Source organism: Numida meleagris, chromosome 1, assembly GCF_002078875.1.
Source record: "Numida meleagris isolate 19003 breed g44 Domestic line chromosome 1, NumMel1.0, whole genome shotgun sequence".
Classification (NCBI taxonomy): Eukaryota; Metazoa; Chordata; class Aves; order Galliformes; family Numididae; genus Numida; species Numida meleagris.
In genome coordinates, this window is record NC_034409.1 from 58,262,652 (window position 1) to 58,286,734 (window position 24,083).

The following is a 24,083-nucleotide window of genomic DNA, read 5'->3' on the forward strand; positions in this document are numbered from 1 at the left end:
CTTTGCTCACTTCTGTCACAACCTTCAGAAAAATTTCCAATTGCAAATATTAAACCTGACTTGAATAATAACGATGTACATAAATGTTCCTTTATCCTTTTGCCAGCATGTCAAATGAACAGTGCAGATGATTAAACCTAGAACGTGATGTATCATGCAGGTATCTTGTCACCTATAAATAGTAAAATGAGAACACTGAGGTGGCTTTGAATTCAGCCGTGGCTTTAGTTTTGTTTCTGACTCCTTTTCTTGTAGTGCAACCTTGGGGGGGGGGGGAAGCCAAAAACACATTTTGCTTCCCTGAACCTTCCTGTTCCTTGAGCTGCTTGAATGTAGGACATAGCATACAGAGCTGAACCAAAGGTGGTAAGCATATCTGCATTCCCTTCTGTGTCGAGCAGCTCCTAAAAATTATGGGAAGACAGGGCTGTGTAGGTGTCTAGGGGGAAATGTTCCATCTGGGTGGACTAGCACCAGGCTTGCTGTTTTATCTTCAGTGCCACAGAGGGAAATTCCTAAATGTGAGGAATGCAGGGAGAGGCTCAAAGCAGCTGTGGCAGACCTAGTTTCTGGACAACCTGCTTCTTCTGTAAGTTTCTAGTTTAGCTGCCTCTGTATGGAGTCTGACCTCCTTTTCTTGCGAGTGCCTCTTGTCAGATAAATTTATGGGGAGAGATGAGGTTGGTGAGCTGTACAATTAGGGATGATTAGCACAGTGGGAAGTCCATTTTCAGGTGGACTTTAGAAGTTAACGTCAGTGAGACAGATGTCAGTGAGATGGATGATATATGTAGTGATGTTAAGTAACCACTTTATCCCTTCCCTCACAGACTTTCCGTAGAAGTATTTCTCAGAAGATAATTGTTAGTGTTTTCCCTTCTTGTTTGAATTTGAAGCCAGTGGCAGTGGACACACTAAAATTAATGTGGTCATAGAGTAAGGTCCTCTATGTAATAGAAGGTCAAGATACTGCTCTAAGTTTAGGATTCAGATGAGGTATGATAGTAAATTCCTTTTTTTGTTTGAAAATAACTCAAAATAAATCCTAATCCCCAGCAGCTGACGAAAATATTAGCTACTCTGACCAAATCCAATTCTGAAATCCAGAGCTCTGTGGGAACAGACTGCTGCTGAGATCTCTGTTGGTTCATGTTTATATAATGCTGGCTTTCTCCCTGCTTCATAATGTGGTTTTAAAATCTTCAATGTGAACAACACTATAAAAATGAAATTTTGCAAGTTATAGCACTGTAAAGTTGATTTTGTTACTGAGTTTAAAATGAGGTTGCAAATAGACTGTTAATTTAGTTAACAGTATATTTCAGCATTATAAATTAACAAGTAAATCAGAACAAGTAGTTTCTCTTAAGGTTCAACTGCTTGTTGTTTTTCATCTGCAGCTTCTGGAAAAGCTTCTGAAACATTTTGTTGAAGTGATGCACTCTCATCTACGTGTAGTAGTACTTCTGTAACTCCAGCAAAGGTTTCTGGTGACATGATAGACCACAAGAACAGAGCTCAAGTTTATCTCTCTCCCCGGGTGGAATTACAGTCTCCATCAGTTAATGCAGCATTTCTCAACTTCGGATAGTTGAATCCTGGCTTTTTGAGAAAACGAAACTTACAGTAATGCTGCTACCAGCAGTGTTGTTTTAAAAGCCTACCAAAAAGAGCAGTCACTCAAATAGATTGCGTAGGTATTCATCCTCATCTCTCCTGCATGCTCTGATTACAGTGCATTGTCAATATTGTTGAAATGATGTCACTGGCATCTGAATCATGACCCCCTTTATAACCAAAATTACTGCAAACTGAGGCAGACATTGCTGCATTATGGATGGGCTGTGGTTTCAGTATTTCTCTTTGCGAACAGATGCCTTAAAAACACAAGCAATCAGAATAACAAAATATGTGGATGCTCTGAAGGACCTGTGGTAATCTGTGGTTTAGGATTAATTCCACAGTAGATTACAGTTTTTATTGTATGTAATTTATTGCTTCATTTTTCTTAAAGGTTTACTGAGCAAGTAGTTTGTACTTGATTTACCTGTCAAGGTGGGTGCTCTTCAAGCTCACAACATCCTCTGTAGGCTCTCTGAGCTGTTATTAAATTTTCTTTCAGACCACGGGCCACGGATTTGATCTCAATCAAGGTGTTATTAAGAGGAAGTAATTTCCCCATTCTGATTCGCACTAGTAAGACTACAGTAGATAAACATTTAAGCTGCAGCAGGGCAATTTTCTCACGTAAACAAGGTATTTGTCTTTCTCTGTGTTCTGTGCTTTTTTTGGTTTTGGTTATAGTATTATATTAGCTCTCTCTATAGCTGTCGTTATAGAAGTTATCTGCTTATGTGCTTCCCACTGCAATAGGAATTGGAGAGTTTTCTTTATTTTCGTCTAAGTCCTTAAAGTATTTTTCTTTAAGTCATCGCTTGGGATACAAAGTGGTATTGCTTCACCTAAGTCCATAGAATTGTGCAATATTTGCCCATTGAGGGTTTGGTCTCTTAACTCCTGACATGGTTGCTGCTGATTTCCAAGTGGTATGGAGGAGTGGGTTTCCAAGATAATTTCAAGGAACAGGAACGTAGAATGTATGCAAGAAAATCTGATGTGAAATGATGGCAAGAGTGTTAGTATTTCACTTTCATATTTTTTTTTCTGCTTGATTATTTTGGTTTCCCACATAGGGGATTTCTTCTCTTATGCTTCACCTGTACAAAGGCTTTAGTGTGGTATTTGCTTTACAGAAGTTACCTGCATGTAATTGCTGGGATTCTAATGAGTAGCTCTAATTGCCTCCCTAGTGGATTTTTCTCTGTAGGAACTTTCCTTAACATTTTGGTACTACCTTGTGGCTTGAAAACGTGAATGCTCCTGTTGGGAGGTGGTGGATCTCTGGCCTGCAGAGATGCCATAACAACTGCTGCGATAGAGAGAGGGCAAGGGTATCTCCTGTGGTCATGTTACTTCTGCTACTTAGGCAGTACTTAAAAATTTGTAAGCCCCGGAAGGCCTCTCTTTCCCAGTTGCTGATGTAGATGTGAGTACACTTGCTCTTCACCAGCTATGCATGCAGCAACATGCTTCTGCTTTTCACAGTTCTGGCCTAAAGCTCACCCGTCTGCTAGCAGTGGGTGCCTCCGCTGTCACCAGTAGTACTTACCTATTATGCTCACCTTGAGATTGGCAGAAATCTATACTGAATTACATTTAAATCCTAGGTGGAGCATCAACTAAGCATGCTCCCCTTAATATTTTATCATTTATCTATCTGTCCACTGACCTCAGAAACTCTGTGGCTTGTTCCCAGCTTTGATTGAGCTTTGCTGTATTACATCAAGTACATCCCTGAAAGGGGGGCAATATGCCACTTTAGTAAGATTGTATTTAAAATACATCTTCTCTGGCTTTCCATCCATCTTTGCTCTCCATTATTATTTTGTGAAAACTTTTTTTTTTCCAAAGAGATATTCAAAGTAAGGCTTGGGGAAGAATTTCTTTTTGTTTTTCACATTTTTTAAAAATGTCTTATGAGTAGATACCAATTGTTATGTCAGTTTTGGTACTGTGATTTTTGAATGCTGATAAAGTAACCATAAATAACTGGTTGTCCCACTCTTAAATATATTTATATGAATATTTATAACATATATTGGTCTCATCAGATGTTATAAAGTAATTTGGTTTTTCATGCTGAGAAGAGGTCAGATTTTTCTCTTCCGAGTTCATATGTTGCGCAATAAGCTTGCAGAGGATAGTCTGGCCTGGCACCTTCTGTATCTTTCAGCTACAAAATGCATGCGGGATATTTTAGGATAGTTACTGTCCAAATAAATCACTTACATGGTGGAGGCAAAAATACAGTATGTTTGTTTCAGTACTTTACTGTCATTTTAGCGTGTGGCTGATGTAATAAAACCAGCTTTCAAGGAAAGTTCAACTTAATTCAGAGGAGTCAGATATTATTTTTTCTTTTAATAACATTATATAGGATGATTTGATCTACTTTCTCATTGCTGCAAGTGTTACTTCCTCACTGAGGGTGAGACACTGCAGGGTGAAAGTGTGCAAGATGTTTGTACAGTTGATACTTCTTACTCAGCTAATTTGATGGTAAGGGATTCTAATCTCCTCTGCTGTTATTTTCATGTCTTAATGCTCACTGGTAGAAAGAAGCCTCAAAAGCCAGTTTTCTATCTCTCATAATCTGTTGTTATTTTCCTTTGATCCTATGGTGGTCTTACATAGTGATTTCATTTCAAATTAGCATTTCTCTCCAAATGACTCCAACAAATAATGCACTAATGCAGGAGCTAAGAACATGCCATTACAAGTCCCCTTTGGACTTTTGATCTGAAGGATTTTGACAGTGCAAGTAGCATGGCATGGCCCATCATGGGGTTCATGTCCAGACCTCTCCCAGGTGTAGGTATGTTGGAGTCACAAAGGTGCTGTCAAGTCATAGAATCACAGAGTCATTTGAGTTGGAAGGGAATCTTAAAAGGTCACCCAGTCCAACTTCTCTGCAATGAATAGAGGCATCTACAGCTAGATCAGGGTGCTTAGAGCCTGGGCCAGCCTGACCTTGAGTGTTTCCAAGGACTTGGCATCTGAGATTTATCTGGCTCTGAGGAATACTGTCAAGTTACTGTGCCTTTTCCTCAGGAGGTATAGGCGCTAAAGGAGCAGCACCCAGTACTTCAGTAGCCAAAAAGAAATTAGAGGAAAATAAATCTTTTCCACCCTGCTGTTTGCGTGACATGTGCATTTGACAGTGCTTTGTATTGTCTCTCTTAGCTTGCTTATATACAACTGGTGAGTCAACAGGGAGGAAGAAAAAACCCATATGTATATTTTAACAGAATTTAGATGAAAAAAAGAGAAACTGCTTAAAGGGCAGATAATGAGAAAAATGAGCATTTCTTAAATTGGTTCCAAAACATAAAAAGACTCCAGTTACAACATCTTGTTAATTAAATCCAGCAGAGCTGCTAATCAGTACTGAAGACCTCCACTTTCTTCTCAGTCACGAAGATAATTTCTCTAGCTGGTGTAACACCTGTACTTCTGTGCCACAGCATCACCTCAAACGCTCACCTAATCAAAGACTGAAAGCTGACTTGGGTATGGCCCTGTGATGGCTGTCCCTTGGAGTCAGGAGGGATTGCAGCAACTTCCCTCCTGACTGACAGTACCTGATCCCTCACCATGGCCCCCTTTTTAGTGTCTATGGCATGCTGAAGGCAGCAGGCCCTCAATACAATTCCAGTGCGATTTGTGACGTTACATGACACAGACTATGTTTTCTTAATCTGATGTGAAACGCTCCTCTGGGCAGAAATCTTAAGGTTCTGTATGAAGAGATTGATTTGTGAATGGTTACACGTAACTGCAAAGTTGATTATCACCAGTAAGCTTGAAACATAAGTATTTTTGGTAGACAACTCATGTTTTATTCAGGGCTAAATGAGTATGAATTAATGTTATATAAACACGCTGAGTATCCTGAGGTTAATGCCTCTCTGACTCAAACCATTTTCTGCTGCTTCTCCAGTTCTAGAAGTTTATTTTTGACATTTCCTATGTTTTCTGCCTTCTGTGCACTGACAAAGGGCAGAGGACATACTGTCACGTTGAGTGTGACATCAAATGGACTTTTTCATTACTGGAGGTGGGATGTTCAGAAAGGTGGTGATTTGTTATGGATTATTTTTGCTACACAGATCCTTCATTCCTTGCCCAGGCTGAAGCCCATAAACTGAAAATAAAGTGTTTTTGGCCTGTGTGAAGAGCTGAAGAGCTATCCCTTAGTTTCCAAGTCTTTCTTCCTGAAATTTATTAATGATAGATAAAACCTTTTGATTGAATTAGATGAACTTTGGATGAAGCCCTGCAGGAGCAGGATGCTACACCGGCTTGAAGGTGGGGGGGGATCTTCAGTTGCTTTCTGGTTGTTGTTTATTGTCTGATTTTTTTTTTTTTAACTTACATCCTCTTTCCCCACCCCATGCTCTACTGTGCCTCAAATACAGGAATTGGAAGCAGTGGGTACGTGCCTGTTTCCATGGGACTTTGGCTGAGGCATACACACCATGCCAGAGGAAATGGAAAAAAAAGTCAACAGTGTGGTACGACAAAGGTGCAGGTGCGTGGTAGCACCAGTCCAATAGCTGCCAGCCCTGTCGGGAATCAGGGGCCCATTTTTTTCAGGTGCTCAAAACAGAAGTTTTTCTAAGGACAGCAGTGTCTGCTGTTGAACTGTACAGGCTTGGTGTGAGGAATGAGAAGAAAGAGGCACTTGTTGAAATTCTTTTTGTCTCTGTTTTTATTTCTCATGCAGTCCTGGATAGGGAATGTGGAGGTCAAAAGCTTTGTCATATCTCAGTCACTGGCTTACTTCCTTCAAGAGAAAATATAATTTGCTTTTTGAGCGATAGTCTTACTTTTTATCTGACTTTCTCAAGTGTCACTCTAATGAAAAGTAAATGTAGGCCTTTTTAGTCCCTAAGAACGATGCAGGCAAAGCCTGAACTTTCTTCCCTGCTTGGTTATCTGGACAGATATCCTTTCAGTAAAAATTGTATTTGGAATTCAAATGTTGAACTTGCTTTTCAAAATGAAGACTATTTTTATGTCCTGTGTGCTTTCAAAATCTTCTGTTAGAGAACTGCTATTCTAGATTGTTTGAAAGCTTGCTTTTGTTCTGGATTATACCGTCAGTCCTAGGTATTTGTCTAACTTGGAAGATGATTTGATTCTTGTATCAATATTTGGTCACAAAATTCCTTTGGCATAAAATATTCATTTTTTTAAATCTGTCTGAAAAACTTGATGCATTTTTCACTTGATTAGTGAGTATGGATCTCTATTACCTATTTCAGTTTTTGTTTGCACAATCAGAATATGAAGATCTTAACTTTACGCCATGAATCCCTTGTATTTACTAAATGGAAGCTTGTAAATGGGTAACAAATGTGGAGAAGAGTAGAGAGAACTGAATTTCAGATTATTTCCATTCTCGAGGAAAAGAAACTACATAGGGGAAAAAAAAAAGGAAAAGACACTTAGCGGTTCAGGGACATAAAAATAGAATCAAAAAAATCACATTTGTAACAACTGTCTGTAGCTTGCAGTGCAAAACTGCAAGACACGTTTCATTTGTAGAAAAGGAGAAAATCAGAATACTTTGTTGCATAGTTTGTGCGAGGCCATACAGTTCTTGAGTCATAATAACATTTCAGCTTGTGTGAATAACATATGTCTGCAGAGGATCCTGGTCTGATAGAGAAATTACCTTAAATTAGTTTATTTTTAAAGCAATGTGCTAGCATCTGAGAGGCAAGAAAACATTTTTCAAGACTGACATTAAAACATGGAAAATAAAACTCTTTTGCTTTTTTTCATGTGCCATTCCAAACTGCTGAGGATTTAGTACCATTCCTCCCTGTCTTGTGTTGTTTCCCTCACGCCTTCATTATCTTTCACATGAAATGATTACTATTTGATATCACCGAGACGTACCCTTCAGTCTTATTTTCCTCTGTTTGGCAGAATGATCTCATGGACTATCTGTACCACTTTCAAAAAAATCAGTATGTATGATTTAACATATTATAGAAAAAATAAATAGCATGATCATACCATAATCGCATCCATTCAATTTGCTCATCAGTTTGCATCTATGCTTGATCTACAGAACGCAGGTCCTGGAATATACTATGATTTTGAATCAAATTCATTTTCATGAAAATACTTCACACTCAGACTTTCTTTGCTTTTTCAAATAAAAACATATCAATCTTTTGTAATTCTGATGGCCATCCTATGATGCAGCTGGAAATCATTTATACTCAGAGTTCCCTAGAGCATTTCTCATTGTTTACTCGGAAAGACAGTGATTAAATTTTATTATCGCAGTTGCTTGATTGATTCCAGAATCTTCAAAATTTGAGATTCCAGGTTTGTATATTTGCCTTTATTCTAACTTAACTTCTCGCTAAGAGCTTTGATCCAAATGCTTAAAGATTTCTTAATCAAGGTTTATGGGTACCCTCTTTTCTGTAGAAGTATTGTATCAAAGCCGAAGTGTGTAGATTCAGTTTTAATTCTTTGAATAAGATGTGAAAATTCAAACAATAGTAATTTAAGGAAGATTATATGTAAAACACTTAGGATGGAAATTACGAATGAACTGAACCAGGAGAGGAGATAGGGTATAGCTTCTCAGTAGGAATAAGAAAGGAAACAATGGGACTAATTTGAGATGGGTCTTGTTAGCTTTATAAATGCAAACATATGATAAGTTTGCCTGTAACAGAGAATACGTTTTTGTGACCTAGAAGGTCTTTCCCAGACCTAGCTTTTAGAGCTTTGAAAGCTAAAGGCTAAAAAACTCCCTCCTAAATAAAGTTGTTTTTGACTGCAGTAAAAATAAGGCAAAGTAGTTTAGTTTAAGAAAGCATTTTTTCCTTCTTTGTGCTTTCCTGGGCTCCTTTCTTAGTCTCTCTCTTGGTGAATTACAGAGATAAAGGGCACTCATCATCTTTTGTTAGATCACCACCTGTATCGCTTTTGTTTTTCCTTTCCTCTTCACAAAAACTAAAGTTGACATTTCTGTTACTGTGAGGAGTCCTCCAATGGCTGCCATGTTTTTGCTATAATAGAAATTATGGCATTTGTAGATATTTCAGAAAACATTTAAACAAGACCTCGGAAAGGACTCTGTTGGTCCTAAAATCTGGTTGTCTTCTACCATAAGTGTCCTTGATATTTAATGTTATTCAGAAAGAAATCGAAAGAATAATTTAAGAGTAAAAGAAGACCAAGAAATTGGTGATAATTCAGTGAGGTGAATAAACCTGAGCTCTGATAGGAGCTCAGAGAGAACTCTACATGACTTGGTTTGATTTTTTTTTTTTTTTTTAAAGTATCTGCTTAATTATCTGACTCTGGATCCAGGCGCCTTAAGTTTCCTCATTGTTGGTTAGGAGTGTGAAGGAGGTTCCGGGGAGCCTGGACCCAGGGCATGGCTGATGAAGGTGCATAGGAAAAAAGGCATACTTATTTCAAGGCAATACAGACATCAAAGCAATTTACAGATCCCGACCAAGATATTGGTCCCCTTGGCAAGAACTAATAAGAAATGGTATACTCTCAATGACTTTTGAGAAGACGGACTCGTTGTAAGACAAGATTAAAAGAACTGAGGAATTTAACATAATTCCAGATCTAATTAAATCCATAATTTACTTTTCAGATGGTAAAATATTATGCTTAATAAATGCCTACTAGCAAAGCTGAGCAGAGAATAGAAAAATTAATACGGTGGAGGACTTTGGCTGGCATTTGCACTGTTCTGACTTGTGGTGTATTGACAGTAATCTGAGCTCCAAGTATAACTGCAGGGCAGTGTCAATTTCCATGTCTGTGTTTAAAAAAATTTCCAACATATTAATAATACAATGAAGGAATGTCTCTTAACTCAGCCTGTTTCATGATCTATTTGGTTCTTTTGGGACAGGAAACCTGCCACTTGTGGTGACAGAGTTTGGAGATCAAGAGTTCCTTTAAAAGAAGTATCCCTTTGTGTTAATGCTACAGGAATGGACATGTTTACTCGGAAAACACAACAAAATGTGGCAGAGGATCTTTGTTATCCTGATCAAACTTTCTGCAGGTCTTATGCACCTTTTTTTTTGCCTGTTATTTCCATTCACAGGATTCCTGTGTATTGTGTCTCCAGTAAGTCTGCCAGTTTATTAAAAAATGATGACGAAGTCTAGGTGTCCCTTTTTAGTCAGTTAAAAGCTGGATATAGTGTTTTATTTGATAATTTCTGCACTCCTACTTAGGGAATTGACATACAGTAGTCACATCTCAGCACTGGGTTTGCTGTTTGAAATCCTTAATTAGATAATTAATGGAAATTTATTTCATTGTCTCTAGGTTGGTATCGTAGACAAGAGCCTTCTTGTTGGGTGGAGGAGAGCTGAGCTTATGGCTGACAGTGGAGCTACTCAGAGCTGCTTAGAGCCACAGCATTTTACGGAGATGTACATGCAGCTTTTGTTGCTGGTCTGCGTGGCAAGAGATTGAGAGCAGTGCAGGAAAGATCCTTTCAGCATCTAAAGGAGAGGTTATAAGAAAGAAGGGGGCAGACTCCTGAGCAGGGTTTGTTGTGACAGGACAAGGGGAAATGGTTTCAAACGAAAAGAGAGAGATTTAGACTGGATATAAGGAAGTAGTTTTTTATGATAAGGGTAGCGAGGCACTAGCACAGGTTGTCTAGAGAGGTGGTGGCTGCCCCATCCCTGGAGACACTCAAGGTCAGGCTGGAGGGGCTGTGAGCACCCTGATGTAGCTGTGCATATCCCTGTTCATTGCATAGGGGTTGGACTAGATGGCCTTGAAGGGTCCCTTCCACCTCAAATGATTCTATGATTCTATGTTCTGTTGGTGAAGCTGATGCTGGATGGTTGGGAAGCTACCCACATCTCTGTTTTTCCCTGGGCAGCAGGCAATCAGTGACAAACAGAAGCAAGTATTTCATGAGTCCATTTCTCCTTAGTACTAATTGAATTTCCTACGTCAGTGTTCACCATTGAGGATGCCTGAGATTGTCCTAGGCTGAGCTACTATTCTTGTGGATGAACCTGATGAAAATGGGGGTTAATGTAAGAGGCTAAAAAATGCATTGACAAAAGGGCCAATTACTAATCAATAGGATTTCATTTTGCTAAGCATTTTGGAGGAATGCAAACAATAAATGATGGAGAGATCTTTTTAACCTCTCTCTTAAATCATGCCCAGTCCAAAAGGAGATGGAACGACCACATGAGGGCCTACAGGGTGATGCTGTGGTAACCCAGCAATAAGTTTCGATCTGTGATAGAAACAGGTACGGCTGCTGGTAAAAGGCAGGATTAGTATAATGTACAGTTGAATGTGATGTGGTGGGGGAGAGCCAGCACTGTTTCCCTCAGGGAAGCCAGGATTCGTGAGTCCCACAGAAACTGCAGGCAGAGGCACAAGGCTGTGTTCTGGCCGAGGGAGTACACACGCAGCTCCCACTGAGACAGGGAGAAGGTTTCTGGGGTAGAAAGTAGGCCCGGGAGGGGTGATATTCACGTGCTCAACTAACAACTGAAATGTAGCATGCCAGGGTTTTTAGTGGGGTAGGGTGTTACCCCTGGGGACCTGCAGGTCTGCGGTGGCAGTAGTGCTGTTCAGCACACGTTTGTGGCCTAACAGAGAGCAAAGCATGAGGAGGTCAGGCTTGCTGTTGCTCTGTGATGTTATTTGAGGTGGGCACAGGCTGATGGAAAGTTTGCAGAAAGATCTCATGATGCTGAATGTCACAAACTGCAGTTGAAATGTGAGATCGACAGGCAAAATAATGCACTTGAGGTATGGAAAGCCTAAACGTTTGGACTTCATGTTAGTGTTTAGCACTCAGGAAAAGAGATCTTTGGATGACGGAGTACTATGAAATGATTAGTTTGGTGCTCACAGTGATCATAAGGCAAGTGAAAGGCTGAAAATATGAAGGAAAAAGAAAACAAAAAGTATGCTGACAGCACTGAAAAAACCTTTAATGCAGGCAAATTTTGAAAATTTGATCTTGTTCTGGCAATCGTACCCCCTCAAAAGATATCTTAGCTTGAAAATGTTGACAAAGATGGGTCAATTTCAGCATCAGCAAAAGCCTAAATGGTCTAGTGTGCTTCCAAGCAGGAGAAGACAGAATGAATGAAGGGGTATCAGAACAGAGATTCATAAAATCTCAGAAGGTGTAGCTGGGAAGACGATTACTCACTGTTCCTCACAATATGATACTCCGATTAAATTATCAAACAGAATTTTTGAAACTGACAGAAGGAAGTACTTTGCACTGCCCGTAATTAAATTGTGGAGCTCATTACATAGGCTGCTGTGGAGACCAGGAGCATAAATGGGTTCAGGGAAGGACCAGCACATTCCTAGAGTAAAGAGCCATTACAGGCTATTAAGCCCAAAGGTCTGGAAGCAGTCTCCAGTTCAGGAAGTTCTCAGACTACTGATTACTGGAAGCTGGGACTGGAGTATGTCAGGGGAAGGATCACCCAAGTTGTGCCAGTGCTTCTCTAAACACCATGCTACTGGCTATTGTCTGAAAAGAGATACTAGACCAGACAGATTTTTTTTTTTATTTGACTGAACATGGCTTCTCTTACATGTAATACAAAAGATTTGGAAGTCTTGAATGTTACAATGGAACTGAGTCCTTTGCCTTGTGATTAGCTGCAAAAGGAGAACATTACATGCCTTGAAGGCAAACCAAGAGCAGTAGGTAGCAGGAGTGCTGTGCAGTCAGCAGAGATGCATGTGGAACACTGAAATAATGCCAGAGCTCAGCCAGTATGTTTTGTTCATGACTTCCGTAAGCACCAAACTGCAAGAGTGAAAACCACCTCCAGCAAACTCTGGCTTGAATAAATTGTGCAGGTACTGTCTGGCCTAGTGCAGGAGTTTTCAGATTGTGGTTGGCTGACCGGAGAGCTTACAGGCATAGGGTTTGTCTACGCTGAATATTTAAGAAAAACAGAGCATTTAAACTTAAATGGTGTTGTACAAATGGCTGTTTTTTTTCTTGGTAAATATCTAAGTTAACTCCAACCGAGAAAAGACTCCCAGAATTCTATCTCTATGGCAGATAGCCATGGGACCTGTGGAAACCAGTCCCTGCATTTTTCAGATTTCTCAACCTTCCAGCTGGGACTCTACTCCCACAATAAATTTTGCCTCCGTAAAAAGGAGGATAATAATGCAAGCATGGAAATGCAACAGCACCAACCTCAGTGATAACTGAAATGATGCTCAATCTGTTAACCATGTGAAACACTGACATACACTTTATTTTGCAATTTTTTTTTGATGCTCAGATGAATACTATTGACTAATTGTCTTTTGTGGTCTTTGAGGATTCAGGCATGACTATTTAGTCTAAACTGCTCATGGAAGAATTCTTTTATGGCCAAGGAAGAGGAAAAGGTTCAACAAAGCCAAATCCTGGAATATAGACTCAAATCTCCCCCTAATCAAATATGTATCCTTTGATCTAATAAACTGTGTTATGTCTTGCCTGACTTCTTAGCAAACTGAGGATGTAATACTTTCTTTCTTTCCTTTTTTCTTTTCTTTAAATGCAGTTGTTATACTTGACTAGTCCGAATGGCAGATTCCTTTTGGTTTCCAAGACACCCAGCTTCTGTGTTGGAGTTTCCCCAATCAGCTATGGATTTAGTATCAGATATTTTTGTCCTATGTATGTATTGACATACACGTGTATATGTGCCTATGCTTGTTCACAATGGTCGTGTGTTAGATGGATTGATAATTCCATCTACTACAAATTACTGTTAATTAATCTGCAAAAGTAATGAAGAAAATACAGATTATGGTATGGTACAGCATTTCCTTGATGTTGATTGCAATATTTATTTCTTCTTTTTAATTTACAAGCAGGCTGGTGTGCCCCTCTTAGAAAAGTTGTGGACTTCATTGTCTGTAGAATCATGAAAGCACAGATTCACTTTTCCTGGCTGTCTCTGATCATGTGAATAGGGATTACTTCCACTTTTATGGGAAAGGCTGCCTGTTGAGGCTGTGCTTTCGTTCATGCACTCAGTGCAGTAGAGGGGAAATTACTGGGAAAGCTAACTGAAAGCCTCTCATGTTACCTTTCTGTTGGAAAAGTGCCAGATGGTGTAATGCGCTAGTTAGGTTAATATGAGATAGTCTCTTGGATACTCAGCATTTGCTCAGTTATCAGATTCATTCTACTCTCCCCTATTTTTCCCTCTATCTTCTGCATTACACTTACTAGAAGCTCACGTGCTTGCTGTTAGTCTCACCTGTTTATTTGTGGGAAAGGCTTCTGTAGTGAACATGGTGTTCTGACACTGTCTTTTTGTCTCCAAACAAAGTTCTGATGAGGAACTGTGTAGGTGTGGGCATTTCTAGCTTGCCTTCAGGTGTGTTATTTCTGGTTCGTGCAATTTTGTGATTCCCTGCAATCATTAAGGCTTTTGTGTTGAAACAAACCTGGAAAAAAGCATTTTCATGCCGATGTTTTGTGGGCTTTCCAGCCAAATCCCTAAATCCAGCCTGGCACACACAGGAATGGCTGACTGTTGTCACATATCTCTGCCAAGTCTCCCCCAAAAGAGTCCCTGACCTCCACTTGTCTGTAAAGAGAATGTGGGCCATGTGTCAGGTTCTGCTACAGGAGGCTTGCACATCCCTAATTCTGACTTGAAAGAGTATCCAAGGCTTGATGCTGTGATGTCTGTAGCCATTCATTAGGCATATTTACCTTCTAAGTATGCTGAATTTGCTTTCCAGCTGGAAGCCTTGTCCTCAGACTGGGTCAGATAAATTTATTCCTGGACTATTTATTGCAGTATTTGCTTTATTAAATTCATGTAGTGGATGGACACAGCCTTACTGGCTGTATTGTTTGGCAAGTAATAGGCTGTAAGCAGAGTTCAGTGAACATGTTGGCATTTCTCTTTGATAAAGATTAATTGCTAATGCCTATTTGGCCACATTTGCGTGAGTACTTTGCACAAAGTGGAATCTACGTTCTTCTGTTACGAGGGCAGGACTAAGTAACCACTGGATAGATTTATCACTGTCAGTGGTGCAAGGTGGAAAATGTGATATAGCTCCACTTTCACCAAAACAAACGGTCATGTTATAAGTATGACTAGATACAAGAATGTACTGTTGTGGTTAGTAATAAACAATAACCAAATTGATAGCAAATCAACATGGAAGTGGGCTGCCAAATATTGGACACTTGACAGGAAAAATGTCAATTTTTGAAAATAGACTTTTGTAGTTTCTTGTGTTTCTTTAAGGCTTTCATCTCGTCCATGAGAAGACCTGTTAGATTACATTCTTCTAAAATACCTGACTGAAATTGTGGCTAAATTGCTCAATCTTGATACATTGCCAAGTAGCAAAAGTCTTTTCATTGGGCTCTTTTCTTCTAATGGGTTTCATTCAAATGTAAAATATCTTGGAAAAATCTTTTAATGTCAATGTCTTGCCTGCTTTAAGTGGAAAGGGGGCACTGGATGATCAGAGGCTGTTAAAGAGCTGAGTTGTTTGTACTACCTACAGAAAAGAGAATTTAAGACATTCTAATATAGCCCACTCCACTTTTCCGGACATATATTATGAGCAATGAGGCATCCAAGCTCCTTTACCATGGATATGTGTTGCACCGCATATTTTCAGGACGATGAAATGATTTATTTAGCATATGGCTGACCTGGATTGTCATTACTGGCTCAATTGACCTTTATTGCCATGGAACAGTGGTAAGATTGGAAGATGCTATAAATAGCTGCTGTGCTGTGGGAGTGGTATCACAAAAATGTACTTTGCACAAGCAGACTGTCATTTCACTATGTGGGAGTTTAGTGCATTGAGCATACAAAAGGAGATCCTTCCTTGATATGTTTTTGTTTTTGGTGGTTTTTATTTTTGTCCTGTTTTGAATTATTGCAGCTGAAGCTATAAGATTGTTTTGGCCACTGTCATCAGGTGCAAAAATAGACAATGTAATAGTACTATGAAATTTTATGAAACTTGTCATCTAAGGGAAACTGAGCTTAGTACCAGCAGTACATTGTGCTTCCATCTAATGACTTGCTATTCAAGGCTGATTTTGTAAGTGCAACTGGGGAAACAGCTTGGTGGAAATGATCTCAGACCTTGTGGAGCTCCAGAAGTGCTGGTCAACATCTGTGGTTACCGCATCTATGTAAAGAATGACTTTGGACCAAAAACACAGAATTGAAATATAAGGGGAAAGCAGCTGCAATACCTTGAGGGCATGCTGATATTGTCAAAAAGGGTGTGTCCTAGTGACATGTTTTATGTAGTTTGATGCTGAATGGAAGACTTCTCCCAGCCTGCAAACCAAGTAAAACCACCAGATGATGCATTATATCGTAAAAACTCATATATCATTCCTCTAATAAAAGCTATTTGGAACTGCACATTAACTCATTCAGCAGGATCTGCTGATATGTTAGGAATAAGTGTAATGATTGAGGATTTCACTGAAACTGACAAACAGAATCATATGCAGCCCACTGGGTTTGTTGTTTCAGCTTAGTGCCAGTTGAGTAACTGATCTTCATTAAACAGTAATTTTCAGTGATCAGATTACTTTATTCTTTTCCTAAACTGCTTTAGTAGAAGGCACTCAAGCACCATTTTACCCAAACTGAAATTAGATGCTATGCTGCCTCTTCTGACTTCTGGAAAAGGGTGGGGTGGATAACAATATTGGATAATTATATTGAATATACCCTCAATTTATCTATTTTTTGTCTTTTCAATTTGCAGGAAAGCAATCTCCAGGTCAGGCCTCCAGCACTTGGCTCCTGTGCATTCCCTCAACATTGCAGTCTCCAATGGACCTGTGAAGGAACCCAGGGCAGCCTTAGAGTGGACTGTAGGTGTTTGTTTCTATGGCAATGTATCTCTGGCTAGTGGTCCTTCCAACCTTAAAACAACATTAGACATTGCATTACTGTCAGAATTAGTGTTGGTCATTAGGAACATGCTTCCATTATGAAATCAAGCACAAGGCAGAGACATGATAATGAGCAATGACTTGAGCAGCACTGGACAGAGCTGTTTAGACTTTCCAGTCTTGGGAACTGTCTGGCTACATTTGCTCGCTGCCCTCTTGACAAGGGCTGCTATCCAAAGGCGATTCAATTTTAGTGTAGCTGGATTTTGTAGTTTTGATTTATGGGCCAAAATTTAAGGCTGAGCATTCACACTGGGTTGGCTGGGTCTGTAGAAGCAGTAGTAGAAATCTTCAGTGCTTTGCAAGCATGGCAGAACTTCTGGGTCCAAGCTGGGCTGTAGGCACAAAGCGTCTGTTTCTTTCCCCAGTCTTGCTTCTCTTACTTCTGTTTCTGGACCAGTTCAGAAGGGGCTGGTTAAGCACTGTTTGCACCATCTCATGTGGTTATGTGTTAGTGCATGTCAAGAAATCAGTCCTTAAGCCAGCAGGTGAAAAAAAAGTCCCATTCAAAGCAAAGTATGCAATGGGTTTTACACTGGGCTCTTAGTAAAGAGCTGGCATTAAGCCAGCAGCCACCCATGTGTCCTTTGGATAAAGACAATTTCTGTTTTGATGAGTATGGCTTATGGTTCATCTCAGATGGTTTTTATACCAGGACTGAATGGCTTTCTAGATGGTGTGCAGCTGTAACATTTGAAGTTTAATGGGATGAAATTTTACAGGCTGCACTGCAGGAAACTATTTTGGATTCAGTCTGATTTTCTACAGTACAGTAAAGAGGAGTCTGTTAGAATGAGTTTGAAAGCATGCACAGAAGAGCTTGCGTTGAGAATACCTTGATCTTTCTGTCTGGGAAACTTGGGTCCTGATTCAGCAAGGTGTTAAAGCACGTGCCTGCTTTCAGTGATCTAGGCTTTCTGAATGATCCTCCAGATCTCTATTTCTTTAAAGCACAGGCTAAGCATAGCATCTTTCAAAATTGTAATAAAAAAAAAAAACTAACAAAAACAAACAAAAACACACACAAAAACAACCTACAAAACCCCAAAATTTATCTTTCTTAAAAGTGACATTCTTTACTACTGATTGAAGAGGTGAGACAACACTGTATCAGGTGGGGAAAGGGGCAGGATGTGAGTGGAAGACATCAGAGGCTGGGAGGAACTTGGATTGACCAGCTGTAGTAACTGATGAATGCAGAGAACAGGATTTCTGGGATTTAGAGATGTAGCATGAGTAAAAGAGATAATAGAGAAGTGCAAAGAAGATAAAGTGGACCAAAGTTTATAATGGGTAGTGAATATCAATTAAAAAAATTAAATAAGTTTTAAAAACTGATATTTATTTCCAAGTGTATATTTGGTAAAATGAATGTTACTTACATTAATGTGTATTGGAGCCAGACAGGAAGTCTTTGTAGCTAGTCACTGGAAGGTAGTATTAATCAGGATATGTTGCATCCCCATCTGCATAATCCTTCAGTATTTCCAAGATGGTTCTCCAAGGATCCATGATGGGAGATCTTTCCAAAGTCCAATGAAGTTTCCGAAGTTCCAATGAGCAGAAGTTGTCACTTGAACTTACAGTAGAAAATGCAGTAGAAATCTGTCCTTGTTGCCTTCACAGTAATAACTGTAAAGAATTTCCTGGCTCTGTTCTTCATTTTCAGTAACTCTTTGCAAATGATTTGCCATTATCAAATGGCTTTGTGAACAGGACACTGATTCAGGGAGTGGGATTTCTGTTCCCTGCTCTGCCACTGACCTTGTGAGTGAGCTCAGATTAATTGTTTTGCCTTTCAGTACACCAGCCTATTTTGCTGCAGAATGGGGGTGATAATTCTGTTGTTTTTGAAGACCCTTTACATAAGAAAATACATATTTTAATGTTGTCATAAATGTCTATAATCTCTGGTGCTTCTTTTTCTCTTACATGCAAATATTCAATTTCATCATATTTTCTACATCTAATTCAAATTAAATTGTCACTAATTTAGTAATATTTATTCACAGCAGAATCGTACAGAATGTATTTTCAGTGATGCTATAGCTACAGGGCAATGCAGAAGTTGCCTTACCAAAAGGAACCACCTTGAATGCCAGTCCCTGTGATATGTTTGTTTTTCTCAGCCTCTTCTCTCACCCTCCACCATTTCAGGCATCACTCCTACATGTTAAATGATGAAATAAGCAGTTCTAGCCCAGATCCTCAAATAAGCCTGGGCTGAGGCACCTCATACAGTGCATGTGTACCACTGAGGATCTTGTTCTTTCTTGATTTTTATACTGCCACATTTTCCCATGGAAATAACCATAACTTCTTTTTGTGCAAAGTCATCCTGTATTTCCCTCTTATATATTGCCTTCTAGCTTTTGGTACCTACAAAAATCTTGACAGACACTAGGAAATTAGTGTGCTGAACTTCCTACTGGCCAAAGCTGTCTCATTATTTTTTTGTTTTTATCTACCGTGTATTTGTCTGATGGTGCCAGACAAATTGCTTTCTCATTGGTAGGTATTTATGGCCCGTGACCATGCAGTCTTAGAGTCTAGTTATGTCCCTTAAGGGGTATCTGAAGACATGCAGCTTCCATTCCTGGAATTCAATGAAAAAACTTGAGAATGATCTGTGCTTTAAGTACTGTTAAAGCACAACCGAGTTATCTAGATACAAGCTGAGTGTTCTTCAGAGGAGTAGAAATACTGTAACTTTGGAGAATAAATTATACATATTTAAAAAATCCCCAAACTCATAGGTCTTAAGAAAAGAAACATGCAAGCATTAAAGCTGTGTGATAATAGAAGCTGAAAATTGTAGCATTTAGTAATATGTGGTAACAACCTATAAAATTAATTGTTTGAGGGGGTCTATTGCAGAGAGAGTGGTGAGGTGCTGGAACAGGCTGCCCAGAGAGGCTGTGGATGCTCTGTCTCTGGAAGTGTTCAAAACCAGGTTGGATGGGGCCCTGGGCAACCTGGTCTAGTATCAGATCTGGAGGTTGGTGGCCCTGCCTGTGGTGGGGGTTTGGAACTTGATGATCCTAGGATCCCTTCCAATCCAAGCCATTCTATCATTCTATAATTCTGTTCGGTTGCATGGGATGTTTTAACAGAAAAACACTTGTTCTATCTACTAAATAATAGAAGCTTTCAGGCTGAGATCTCTTTGGGATCACAGAGATGTAGTGTAATAGCACATGCAGCTGGAGTGTCACAATGCATGGATGAAGACTTTTTGGGAAAGATGAGGCCAGGATATTGAGTAGGTGAAGTTTTCCCTCAGTGTAAGAGCAGCAAGTATGCTTGAAGCTTTGCTGTGGGATGGATGATAAGACTGTGAAGAGCTTATACGTCAGGATTAGAGGGCAAACCAACACAGGTGATGTTGTGGGTGCTACAGATGTTATGTTTAGGAAGAAGTAGATGATATCTTCAGACAACTGGAAGAAGCCTCATATTTGAAGGCCAGGGTCCTCATGTGGGGCTTAAACCACTTTGATGTTTACTGGAGGAACAGAAGAGCGCAGGCAGTCCAGGAGGTTTCTGTGATACACTGATGATAACTTTGTGACACAAGTGATTGAGGAGCTTGATGAAGGAAGGTGCTCTTCTGGACCTTGTATTACAAACAAGAAAGAACTTGTGGGAACTGTGAAAGTCAGTGGCAGCCTTGCCTACAGTGATCATGAGATGGTGAAGTTCAGGATCCTGAGAAGAGGAAACAAAGCAAACAGCAGGATAACAGTCCTGGACTTCAGCAGAATAGACTTTGATTTGTTCAAGGACCTGTTTGGAAGAAAAATGTGTATGACTGAAAAGAAAAGAGTACAACAAAAGCTAGATAATACTCAAAGATCACCTTCATTCTCAAGAACAGTCCATCCCCACATGCTGTAAGTAAAGCAAAAACAGGACATGGCCTGCATGGATGCACAGGGAGCTCCAGACAAAACTCAGACATAAACTCAACAAATTCTTTGTCTCAGGCTTCACTGGCAATCAAACTTCCAGTGTCTCTCAAGTCCCCGAACCTCTAGGCAGGGATTGAGAGAGGAAAATCCATCCCACTGTAAGTGATGAGCAAGTTCAAGACCACCAGATGAGACTGGATGTGTGCAAGCCTGTGGAGCCAGATGATATGCATCTCAGGGTCCTGAAGGAACAGGCTGGCTGATGTGGTTGCCAAGCCACTTTCCAGCGTATTTGAAAATTCACAGCTGTCAGGTGAAGACCTGGGTGACTGTAAAGAGGGAAACATCACTCCCAATTTTAAGAATGTAAGAAAGGAAGATCCAGGAAACTACCGGCCAGTGAGCCTCATATCTGTGTCTGGGAAGATTATGAAACAGCTCCTCCTGGAAGACATAGTGAGGCACATACAAGGTGAGAAGGTGATCTGAGACAGCCAGCACAACTTCACCAAGGGCGGATTGTACCTGACCTGTCTGGTGTCCTATAATGGACTGACAGCATCGCTAGGCAAAGGAAGAGCAACTGATGTCATCTACCTAGACTTCTGTAAGGCCTTTGATATGGTTCCACAGGCAGAGAGGTTGGAACTTGATGGCCTGTAAGGCCCCTTCCAACTCAGGCCATTCTATGATAAAATATTTAAACACTCAAACACAAGAAATAATAATGTACATAACAAGTGGAAGCATGGTCAGGCCAGCCAGAAGGAATACAGCGATGAGCACTGCCCAATGGCACAGAAGAAGAGTAAGGAAAATCTGAATCCATCCAGAGCTGAATCAGACAGGAACAAGAAGGGCAACAGTAACTGCTTTTGTAAATACATCAATAGTAGTAATAACGAAGTAAGGTGCAAAGAGGGCAGAGGCATGCTATTTTCAGTGGTGCCCAGTGCCAGGACAAGAGGCAATGGGCACAAACTTCAATGCAGGAGGTCCCCTTTGAGCATCAGGAAGCACTTCTGTGTTGTGCAGGTGATAGAGCACCCAGAGATGCTGTGGAGCCTCCTTCCTTAGAGATCTTCAAAAGCCTTCTGGACATGTTCCTGGACAACCTTCTCTCGGTGCCTCTGCTTGAGCAGAGGGTTGTACTAGATGACCTCCATAGGGCCCTTCCAGCCTTAACCATTCTGTGATGCTGAACACTAAGGAGAATACTGGGCTACTGCTGAATGGGTCAGGGGATGCAGTTATAAAGGATATGGAAAAAAAATAGATGTATTCAGTGCCTTTTTTTGCCTCCATTTTCACTGGTAAGACCTAACTTTGGAAATCCCAGACTCCTGCCACCAGGAGCTGGAGCAAGGAATACTCACCCTCAGCAGAGCATGATCAGGTTTGAGAACATTTAAATTGACTGAACATACACAGGTCCATGGGACCTGATGGGATGCATGCAGGGAGCTGGCTGATATTACTGTGAGTCCACTCTACTGTCTTTGAAACGTTGTGGTGACTACAGGAGGTTCCTGAGGACTGCAACAAAACAAGTGTTATTCTTGTCTTTAAGAAGGGCAAGGTGGAGGATCCAGGGGACTACAGAGTGATCAACCTTTGATTCCTGGGAAGATGATGGAGGAATTCCTCTTGGAGACTATTTCCAAAGTAGTTAAGGATTGGAAAATGATTGAAAGTAAGCAGCATGGATATGTGGAAGGGAGATCATGCCTTCCCAAACTAACAGCCTTCTGAAATGAAGCAGCTGGCTTGGTAGATGACAGGAGGGCGATGGTTATGTTGAGTTTTGCAAGACTTTCAACGCTTTCTCCCATAACGTCACTGTAGTCAAACTGATGGCCTATCAGCTAGAAAAATACCGTGGTCTGTGAGATAAATTTGTAATCCATGTATGTGATTTGGCAAAGAATCTATGGCATTACATTGTGAAACTTTTTGACATTAGTCAGTAGTGCTGTTCCCTTATATTCATAGACAGTAAGTGTGTAAGTGCTAGTGATACAACACTGTACTTTAGCTAATAAACACATATTAATACATTCATACATGTGATGAAGTATTTCCCTCACTAACCTAGATAAATACATTTCTCTTCCACGAGAATATTTTTGCTTCTGTATTATCATTTCCTAAAAGCTATATTAATTTTTACACTGAAGGATATTTCCCTTTCATTAGAGTTTCTGCAAGACTTATGTTTTGTAATTGAGAATTGAAGATTCAAATGAAAAAAGATGTACCTCACCAGGTGCTCACATGAGAAAGGAGGACTTTGGGGTTTGAGTATCCTAGTATTCACATCAAAACATGTCGATGTAGTTCCATTTTAGTTCCATTTAAATAGTGACAAGTACAAGCTCCATGCATACTTCAAAATCTTCTGAGAATTTGTGTGTGGATGACTTCTGAAACAATGTGTTCAGGCTCAGCAATCTTACATTGATGCTATTTTTTTAATGAACGTTGGTCTTTCCAGAGAGAACTAAAGAGAAAAGAGGAGGGCTGACGTATTCCAAAATGGTGTCCATTTGTAGGTTTTCAAAGGTATCGAGATTTCAACAATACTACAGAAAGTGCTTTTCCTAAAATATTTTTTTCAGATGTTCCCAAAAGGACTGAATTGAAGCTGTTGTTAGCCAAGAAAATGTTTCATGACAGCATAGGGAATCATCTCAGTTGATAGCATCTAGATGTTGCTTATCCACAAAGACAAACGTTGTTCTGTTTCTGTGTACAGATGATTTTTAGATGATGGTAACAACAATATCCAAAGCTCAACAGAGAATATAAGGGTGGGCAGCAGATGCAGGGATATGGGAAAGCCTGGTGTGAGTGTGGAAATGAGAATGGCAGAAACAACTAGAGAATGTAACAAACCTAGATTTAAAAGTTGAACCTCTTTTTTTTTTTTTTAAACTAATTATACAGTATCATGTTTCTGTGATGTTTTTTGTTTTGTGTCCATTACAATCATAATAATTAAAGAAAAGGTGTTTTTTATATGAAGAATTTTCTCAAAATGTGCAATTTATAGTTAAATTGATATACATACATACAATCAAAACAATGTTTAGGATATTGTTATTTTTAACATGAACATTACAGACTCTGGAATTTCAGAGTTCAGGGTAGAATATAAGCAAAACATAATAGAAAGGCTTGCAGGGAAAAGACATCCAAACAAACTTGTTTCTGCTCAATAGTGGCCTTGAAAAAGAAAAGGCTAAAGCTAATCATTTTTGCTTACAAATGTATTCAGTTAGATTTGTATTGATGAACACTAATTATATATCAATCATAACTTTATCACCCAAATTTGTACTTGTAAGAAGACTCATCTCTCTCACTGTAGCATTAATAAAGGGGAAAAAACCTTCCTAATGGTTTGATTTAGAAGTCTAACAGATTTTTTTGCAAAATGCTAGTCATGACAGAAGTGGATCAGAGCTCCACTCCTCCTACTACAAGTGGTGTTACAGCTTCTTAAAACTTAAAATTTGGGAGAATTTGCTTATTTGTTTAGCTGAATGTCTATGGCTTCTTAACATGGTAAATTA

General features: G+C 39.7%; 1 protein-coding gene and 1 long non-coding RNA gene across 2 annotated transcripts in view; both read left to right on the forward strand.

Moving 5' to 3' along the window:
- The window catches only part of DGKI (diacylglycerol kinase iota), a 174,628-nt gene that overhangs the window by 25,874 nt on the left and 124,671 nt on the right, over positions 1–24,083 (forward strand). The window contains exon 4 of the mRNA XM_021388553.1: positions 16,408–16,516. Within this exon, the coding sequence (XP_021244228.1) occupies positions 16,408–16,516 (109 nt within the window). The remainder of the gene's footprint in view (positions 1–16,407; positions 16,517–24,083) is intronic.
- On the forward strand, positions 1,503–6,113 carry LOC110394613. Its single transcript, XR_002435744.1, has 2 exons — positions 1,503–2,256; positions 6,039–6,113. It is a non-coding gene; the product is annotated as an uncharacterized LOC110394613 (long non-coding RNA).